The sequence below is a fragment of the Lagenorhynchus albirostris genome, chromosome 4, assembly GCF_949774975.1.
Source record: "Lagenorhynchus albirostris chromosome 4, mLagAlb1.1, whole genome shotgun sequence".
NCBI lineage: Eukaryota > Metazoa > Chordata > Mammalia > Artiodactyla > Delphinidae > Lagenorhynchus > Lagenorhynchus albirostris.
In genome coordinates, this window is record NC_083098.1 from 34029066 (window position 1) to 34039020 (window position 9955).

At 38.6% G+C, this 9955-nt stretch overlaps 1 protein-coding gene across 1 annotated transcript; it reads right to left on the reverse strand.

The window, feature by feature from the left end:
• Positions 1–1651: 1651 nt before the first annotated feature.
• FGG (fibrinogen gamma chain) lies at positions 1652–9193 on the reverse strand. The gene is made up of 9 exons (XM_060147151.1): positions 9116–9193; positions 8970–9014; positions 8610–8793; positions 8406–8499; positions 6738–6868; positions 6304–6437; positions 4957–5141; positions 3225–3502; positions 1652–1860 (listed from the first exon to the last, which is right to left on the reverse strand). The coding sequence occupies exons 1-9, from the start codon at positions 9191–9193 to the stop codon at positions 1652–1654; spliced, it is 1338 nt and encodes a 445-aa protein (XP_060003134.1).
• Between the last annotated feature and the right edge of the window lie 762 nt (positions 9194–9955).

Genomic DNA, 9955 nt, shown 5'->3' on the forward strand with positions numbered 1-9955 from the left:
ATTGCTGGTTTTTTGGAACTTGAGAACTGGACGGAATAGAACAGTACTGGGAGAAAGGAGGATGCTACTATGTGCTATATACCCAGCACAGGGGCTAGTACAATGAAGGAAGTCAATAAATGTTAGTTGAATGGGTGCCTCATGCATACATGAATGAATGAGTGCTACAGACAATGAATCAATGTTCCTATTTTCCCAAAGTCTCACAAGTATTTGGCTGTATACCTAGAAGTTTACTTAACTGGTTTTTATCTCCTCAATAGGATGCTTTTAAAATCGGGACTTACGAGAACAAGGAAGCGAAAGAATTAGGAAAGAAATTGTGAAAAGGAAGAGAATCCAAAGTCAATGCTCAGGACTTCAGAACAACCAGACCTCCCCCCATGACCCCATAAAATTAGTCAATTACTTTTCATGTTCAGCCTTATGCCAACTAATGTAAATGCAGCTATTCCTTACAGAAAGTTAGCGATTCCTGATCTCTGGCTACTGCAATAATGGCTTCATTCTGCTCAACTTATTCAGCAGTGAGGGGCTGAGCAGACTGTTCCCTGGACCTTTCTGTTCTGAGTTATAATCCTCTCCAAGTGCCCACATATGGCCACAGGAGCCCGGAGCTAAAAGGATTTACTGGGAGAATCCCCAAACAGCCTTATGTCTCCAGCGGCACTGGGGTACTATGAACCTGAGTTATGTGATTGTGACATGTGTTTATGTTTTTATATCAAATTTTGTCATTTTGGGTTACTGTATTTTTCTGTATTTGTCTTATAACCCCTAGAGGGCAAAAGCCATGATTTCTATTTCCTTCATAACTTCCCAAGAGTCAGGTACAATGTTTAGCATAAAGTGAACACTGAGCAACTACTGATGATTGTCCAACTGTAAATATTAAATTGAAGGAAAGTGATGGCTTTTAATGGTCAATAAAATGTACCATGTATCTAGTCTTAGGAAACAAAATGTTTATTGAAATGGTGTATAGATAAATTACAACCAGCATGAAACTGTTAGTGGAGTTTTCAGCGTGGGTTCTTATTACTCTTAAAATGAAGTGAGGCTTTGCAAGTCCATTGTCCCATAGGAAAAATATTATATTTTTCTTTTTAGATAGAGTCATTTCATAAGTAAATCACTTTTGAAATGGCCTTTTATACGTCTCCAGCCTATGACCAAAACAAAAAATATATTAAAAAGATACAATTATCTCCATTTAAAAAGAATAATTAAATATGAATGATTTAGGGGTAATAAATATGGAAAAAATACTTAGTCATTTGAAATGCTAGAGTTTGCTCCTATTATATTAGCATATACTAAACTATGTAAGACATAATTTTAAAAATCACCAAGACACAATGACGTGTGATCATTAAAATGCAAACTATCACAATGATTTTATTACATCTTCAGGAAATAAGGTAAAATATTATTATCTCATTAAATAAACAAATTTTAAATAATTCTGCATTCAGTCATTTGGGAATACAGTCCAAAGTGAGTTTTAATTGCCATTCAAGGCTAACTATTCTTAATAAAAGACTTAAAATTAATAAATACAGTAAGAGAAAATGGGAAGAAAATTTCATAAAAGTTTCTGAAACTTTGTGGGTTAACAGAAATGAACATCTAATCCTCAGGGTAAAATGACTTAGTCATATTCTATTTCAACATGATGTTCTGGTCTGACCTGTTTGGCTCCCCCAAGGTGGTGTTGCTGTCCTTCTCCAATAGCGATTCTGTTATATGGGATTAATTTCATGGTGGTTTTCTTCATTGAATACCACCGGGATTTCCAAGTGGCCCAAATAATGCCATTATCATAACCATTAGTAGTAGATGTTTTTGAGTAAGTGCCGCCTAAAACAAATTGTAGATGCACATATCACTGCTCTTGAATCTCTTCCCCTCAGAAAGTCTATAAAGAACTGTCCAGTATGAAGTCCATTGCCATTTACATCAGATTTTATAGTGTTATCTACTTGCTGAAAATATCCTTAAAGACTCCTAAAATCTCCATTTACAATTGACATAAACTTATTATTAAACAAACTCTTACAGCTGTGTTGTGCTTTCTGGTCACATCCATACTTTAAATGTATTCACTGCTAACAGGCTTAGAACCCCAAATTTCCCTAATTGGTCTCTCTCCCTAAGTTTAGCCATCCTGGATTCAGCTATGATGGACCACCTTTCTGAAAACAGGTCATAATTCCTCATCAGATGATCTCAGGTCATCTGAAAAACACAATTTTACTGGAAAATACGAGGAGCTCAGTTCTGGAATGTTATTTTACATCTCCATTATAAAGTGGAGGCTAGGCTGAAGTGCTTTCACCTCGTTCCTGGACACTAGATCTCCTGTGATTTTGTAAGGGATTGTCAGAGTCTAGTACTGGAGGGTACCACAAGCTATCAACACGGCTACTCTGGACCATATGGGTCAGGCACCTTCCCTGAGAGCTTCTTCTAATTACATGGTTTGTTGGTGCAAAACTAAGTTAGGTTTCAAAAAAAAACATTGTGAAAACCAAAAGGTAAGTTTAAGTAGTTTTTAAGAGGATTCCAAGTCACCTCTTGGCTAGGACAGTGCCCTAAGGAGGGAAGATTGCTCATTTTAATGGATGAGGATTTCTCCATGCATACCTGTTGGGTAGTTACAATAGTTTGTCAGTAAGTAAAACCAGTGCTCAGAACTACTCCAGTCTTAGAGCAAACTATAGCTTGCCCTCCCCTTGTCCTAAAATAAGTGTCTACACTCCTCAGGCTGGACTCTTCTCCTCTTAAGCTTTCATAGACATCTGCCCTCACCAATACATCCCTGCTCTTTGCTTAATTCCTCCAGACACCTACTCACTGCTTACTGGATCTATCTGACACATAGCTCATGGGAAGCTGAACCAAGCTACTGTGTTAACAAGCATAAGCATGGTAATGTTAGTCCATCCAGATCATATATATGGTAAGCCTAGAGGAGACACCATAACCCAAAGTATCAACTCTGATGGAGGCACGATGAATACCACTGCATAGTTTGCAGCAGTTGGATTTCTTGTAGAAGGACCAATTTCAGGTATAAGCTAGCAGTATTCAATTCTGGTTTAAAATAAAGAACTATATAATAAGCTCTCAATATCTTTATTCATTTCCTTATATTTATTTATTACCTTTTATAAAAATATAGACTATGCACAAATTCATGCATCTAAGGAAGAAAGGCATACCTTGGTAATAAATTCCATTGAGGTGGCCAGCATGACATTTGTTCATCCACCAACCAGATCCATCCTGTTCAGCGCAGTTGCCTTCAAACTTATCGTTGTCATTGTCCCAGGTACTGAACTGCATGCCATTGTGGGATGTGAAAAACTTGTCACTAGTATCCTCGCCAAAATCGTAGCCATCAAACGCATCTCCAGCATCTCCACCAATAAAGTAGGCATATGTCATGCGGTATTTGTCATTTTCACCTGTCACCCTGAACGTAGCATAGTCTGCAGTACTACAAAGAAGGGAATAGAGACCTTAGACCCTGAGCCTCAGAAGGCATCTCAGAAGTTCTCTCTTTCATAGGACAATTGTTTGGAATTTTTATCTTTGCTTCTTAATCTGAAATGTGCTCATTGAATAAAATTTTCTGCAAATCTGGCAAGGGAAAATGGATGTGGGAACCCACACCACTCAGCCTGGGTCTAGAAGACTTCAAGGAAGGCTTCTAGTCCCAGGAAGACTAAACATTTCAGCCATCTGAATGCTTTTTGCCTATAAGATCCTAATATCCAATCCAGATATGTGGATGAACCTGACTAATTTCATATTTTCCACTTTTATCTCAGTATGTAGCATGTACACACAGTTCTCATAAACCACATTCATTATCTGACAGTGAGTGACAAACAATGCAGCAAACTTGAAGGAGCTACAGTTCCATTAGCCACTCATACCATCTAAAGTGTGAAGTCCTAAAGGGGTTTTCCTTTCTCAAGGCTGTGTGGCAGTGACAAGAAGGAGGGTTTCCTCAAGCATCACAAAAAAGAAGTTCCCTGTATGGCCCACAAAACATGAGCTATAGGATCAGAGAGAGATTCTCCCCTGGAAAAAAAGTTGTGAATGAGGGCCAGAATTCTATGGAGTTCAGGGAAGAATGGGCTTTGGTGCATGAACAGAGATTTCCAGAAAACATTTAGCTTCCCTGATCTCTAGGACTTGGGATATAGGAGATGTTCTCATAGGAGGTCTACTGACTATGGTATTATACTTTCTGGTTAAAAACTTTAAAAAGTAAAAATACGTATTTGGACACAGACTATATTTCATCATGCCATAGACGTAACAAGAGGGTTGGATATTGTTTTTAATTTTAATTAGGCATACAACACTCAAAGTGCCCAGGCAGCTCTAGCTCACCAAAGAAGCCAGCTGGTTTCATTTTAAAGTAGCTCTGGATTTGACTGACTGAATGATCATTAAAGCGCTGGGAAATCTGAAGAAGCTAGATTCACTCTTCAACAAGGATAATCACTAAAAGGATGGGTTGTAGAGTTAACCTATCTAAGTTTAAATCCATCCTTTACCCTATACCAACGATGCGACCGTGGAAATGTTAATCTGTAAAATGGGATTAATAGTAGTTCCTGCCTCTTGAAACAGTTATTTGGATTAGATTAAATTATAATTTCATGTTCAATTTATGGTACATATTAAATGCTCAGGAAATACTAGCTATTATTTTGTATGGTTCCAGGGTAAGTGGATTGTACCAGAACACTTAGATCCTGCCTAAATAGGACCTAGCAACTTGGACTGCCCAAGAATCAAACTGACTTCTGGGGAACATAGTTGGATGTGCTCTTCTCATCTGTCAGACTGTCTTCCCCACTGTTCTGTTGAGAGCTGGAAAGTGCATACTCCAGAATGTCTCTACGGCAAAAAGTTAAAAGTCTTTTCTAATAGTACCTGGTTCTGCCATTCCAATCCTCCAACTGCACTCTTAATACATATGGGATGGTAGACTGTGTGCTTATCAAATGAATCTTCTCATTTCCCAGCCAAAATTCTGTGTTTCCAGTAGGAGACAGATGTCCAAACCCTTCTTTATATTGAATCCAGTTTTTCTTGAAATCCACACTGCCATCAAGCCTCTAATTACACAATTGTATGGGCAAAAGGAGAGAGTGGATTATCAGTGCACACACAAAAAAATTATAAACATTTTGTCCAAAATATGGAGGGTCTGATTTCATCATTTACTAAGTGACCCTGGGCTAGCTGCTTCAGTTTTCTCACCTATCAAGTAGCAATAATGACGCTTACTTCTTAGGGTTGTTGCAGGGATTACACCAGAGAATGTAAAAGTACTTAAAAGAGCGACTGGCACATGATAAATTATAAACTAGTAGTTTTAAAACTACTAGTAGTAGTTTTAACTACTAGTAGTTATAGAACTAGTAGTTTGTGGTTTTTTTGGCCGTACGCGGGCCGCTCACTGTTGTGGCCTCTCCCATTGCGCAGGCTCCGGACGCGCAAGCTCAGCGGCCATGGCTCACGGGCCCAGCCCCTCCGCGGACCGGGACACGACCCCGTGTCCCCTGCATCGGCAGGCGGACTCTCAACCACTGTGCCACCAGGGAAGCCCAAAACTAGTCGTCTTAAAAAGACTCCTAGAAGACTCCAGAACACCAGCTTGATATTGCTGATTCTTGTACTGATGGCAGAAAGATCAACCTATTGCTCAATCTGTGTCTACCAGCCAGAGCTCCCATCACTCACTGGCTCTGAGTGCCCCCTGCAGGATTAGTTGTAACAGTGGTCAAAGGTAGACAATGCAAGAGGATTTGCAGTGGGTGCCTGGAGCTGGCAAAGGCAATAGAGGGTCCTGATCTTGGAACAGCCTCAGTGTATCCTCTGGGTGACATCATCTTCTTGTGATGGGCAGCCCTAGGTCTTGATGTACCTGTCAAGAGAGGTCTCTTCAAGTTCTTTGTCACTATGATATTGTGATTATGTGCCATCATGAATCTACAACAGCAGGGCCAGCATAGTAGAGAGTCACAGCACAGACTGAAACCAGACTATATCCTTACTCTGTTACTTATTAGTTATGTGACTTTGGGCAAGTTATTGATACTCAGCCTCTTGTGCCTGTTTCCTCCTCTGTAAATAGCGATAAGAAGGCAAAAACTACCGCAAAGGGAAGTTGTGAGTGTTAATTGAGTTAATGTTCACAAGGTGCTTGGAAACGTATCGGGCATATAGCAGAACAATTAGGTGTCTATTAAATACATTTGTTGTGGGAAAAAATACCTTCTGAAACACAGTCCATCCATTTCCAGACCCATCAATTTCACAGTATACTAAGAACTGCTGCTTAGCTTTCAGAGGTTTGATAAAGTAAAGCCCACTCTCTCTGGCCCCCTTATTGGCAATGTCTTGACAATCTGAAAAAGAAGAAATGTTTGTGGTGGTTTGAAATCCAGGTAAGACTGTGCCAGCCTTGAAAATGACATTTTTAACTTGTCGTAAACTATTCACTTCCTGAGAAGTATTTTCTTACTTCTCACGTGATTATTCCTTTAAAGTATTTTTTTTTTAGCTACTCAAGAAAAGTCTAAGCAGACTGTTTAGATTTAATAGCTAGACATTTTCCAATGTATTTGTATACATTCCAATACATACAATCTCCTTTACTTTTTATATTTGCTTTGATGAACTTAATCCAATATAAAACTTTCACTTACCTTTCCCAGTTGTATCATGTATTTTCACTGTATCTTGACAAGGTTCCTGACACTTTGCTTCCAGTTGGACCACTTTCTGTTTCAGGTTGATGATTTTTTGATTATTTGAATTATATATTTCCTGCAAAAATCTATAAGCAAAATAATAAGATAACCGAGTATTCCTTTTAGAGGAATAATTTTGTATATTCTTTTAAAAATACCACCTTATTTTCTCAAGAATTATTTCCTGATAAATTACTCCATTCTTGGAAAAAGTGTAAAATGACGTTAATAAATAAATTGAGGTGAATTAAAATTCTAAGCTTTTTGGAAAAGAATATAACAGGGTCCTTGCCAATAAAGAGTATCATTGTTAAGTGGCCTTTCTGAATTTATCTTTTGCATAAAGGGCAGCAGATAATGAGGTACATAAGTGATGACCTTGATTAATAGGAAGACCCTCTGGTGATTATTCTTGGGACAATATTCTTAGGGAAAGAAAGGCCCTGTTCTGAAATTCACATGTGCTGAAGCATTATTCCTTTTCACTTGTGGATTTACTGAGGATCTGTTTATGGACTTCAATCTTATAACTTACATAGGAAAAGTATCTGGGGCACTACCTTACCTAAAATAAAATAACAGACATTTTCCCTTTCTTCTTAGTGTTTCTATTTACACAGCTTCAGCAAAAGCCTGGAGGAAGTGAAAACTCCTGCTTTTGTTGTTTCTCACAGGGATGCTTGTACATATTCAGAAATGATAGAAAACTACCTACAGTACATAGATTGTCATCTCTTTCTTTGAGGTTCAGGATAGACAAACTATTTGACCACGTTTTTCTCTACTGCGCCTTAGAAAATTTCTACACTGTAGTCTCCTTCAACTTCAATGATGGGCAATAATAATGCAAATCATAATGCTAATAATATCACAATAATAATAATAGCCCTCTGATATCAAAAAGAGGATAAATCCCTCCTGGGCCACTTTTCCTCAGCCATCATTTATCTCAATTTCTTATACTACTTTGAGAAAAATTTAGGAAAAAAATTGAGGAAGAAACTAAAACTGTATCTGAGACCCTATGTTCAGAAAGTCTACGAGTCCCTGGGAAGTTGTTAACAGAGACATCTTACTTTCAAGAGAAGGGAGGAGAATACGTAATTGCAGGTTCCATGATCAACAGGTAGCTTTACAATGTTTGTTACACTTATCTCTTAAAACACATTTTTTTCTGCTCTGCCTTCAGTATAATTTACTTTTGCAGCCAAGATCCTTCCTATGTCTCTGCTTACAAATTCCTCACCACACATTTGTTGACATTCTTATAAAAAGAATTTTATTTTCAACACCCATATTCCCATCAGTTTGAATTTATGTTGTAAGACAAATGGGGGTGAGGGGAAACATTTTGGTAAATACGGTCATAAAGCATTTGAAGACACCTAAAACATCTTTCTCCCACATGATTTTTTTTTCTACATCATTATTAAAAAGCAATTACAATCCAATACAACTCATATTGCCTAAATACTTCTATCTCCACTGTGTTCAAGATGGTCAGGCATCATGTCAATTAGATACAAGTAGAAAAAAATAAAAAGATTTCTTCTACTGAAGCTTGGAATATTGAGTAAACACTAGCTCAGTCTTGGAGAGCAAATTGAAACAAAAAATGCTTACCGAACTGTTGATTCATGTGTTGAAATCAATGTTTCGTATTTCATAATTTCTTCCAACATTTTCTTGGAAATCTTGGTAGCACTCTCTATCCCATCTGTAACATGGGATCAGAGACATAAAATACGTGAACAAACAGAACCACTGAAATAACAGCAAAAGAACTTCACAGATGAAGTTCTCAGTCAGTGGTGGTTAGATTCTCACTTGGCTTTGCTGGTCCATCAGAGTGGTAGCTGATCTGGATTGCTTTGACCAACTCTTTGGCTTCTGATGTCTTGTTCTCAACCTGACGTAAGATGCCTTCCAAATTCTGTAGATCCTTGTCTACACTGGTTTGGTAAGTAGACAGGAAATCTGCAATTCCACAGGTAGTTGGGCAATAACTACCCTGAAAATACAATAATAGAGTGCTTTAAAATCCTGATAAAAAGCTACATAAGATCTACTAATCAAAATAGGTAAAACCTAGACTCCATTAAACAAAAAAGTCTAAACTGCCAAATGATATTTGCAACTCTGCCCACGTCCAGTGCAAACACAGCGAGAAACATAAAAACTACTTACAAATCTTTCATCTAAGATGCAGCAGTTGTCTCGGGTAGCAATATACTAGAGGAGAAAAATACAGACATTTCACTAGTTTATTGTATATTTTCTTATTTTTAAGCTTTCCATTTAAAACAAATACGTTTTGTAAACAGCACACTTACTGCCAGGCATGTTGAAGAGAGCAATGAAAGAGTGTAGAAGCAGAGGATTAAACTCCGGGGGTGTGAGGACCAACTCATGGTGTCGGGGGTGCCCGGTGGTCCAAGCCTGAAGGGTCAGAACTGTGACATTTCGGCTCCAATTGTCCCTTTATTTAAGTTCCGAGGATGGCAGGACCGCCAGTGGCTGGAGGTGATCACGGGGCTTTCTTACCAGGGGGGCGGGATGTCTTTCCAGTCTCTTTGTCCTCATCCTGGCCCCGGACTAATGTTTAGTCAGGTTCCCAGGTTTTGCACACAGGTCTAAGCTCCTCCTTTCTGGCCCAGCTCAACCCTCCTGCGAAGCCAACTCTTCTGCAAAGGCTAGTGAAGCATTAGCCTTAGTTGCGATGAGGAGGGAGGGGGCCGGGGAGGCTGTGTGTTGCAACAGCTTCCAGTACAGGTGGAGAGAACAAACACACAGCTGACCTCGGCCAGAACAAACCGCCCCAACCTTAAGACAGAGCCTGGTACCATAACCCAAATACCCCAAATTACCGCAAGTCCTTTCTTAGACCTGCGATGAAGGATCATTACTTTTAACCTGTGCCTATGGTAGGTGGAGGCTTTGCCTTCCACCAGGTCTCAGCATGTCACTCTTGACAGGAATGAATGACACTGGAAATGTATTCCTGCCCCACTGTGTTGGCCATTTTCTTTTTTATTTTAATTGAAATATAATTAACATATAACATTATATTAGCTTCAACTGTGCAACATGATTTGATATTAGTATATATTATGAAATGATCACCACAGTAAGTCTAGTTAACATCTGTCAGCACACATAGTTACAAAAAACTT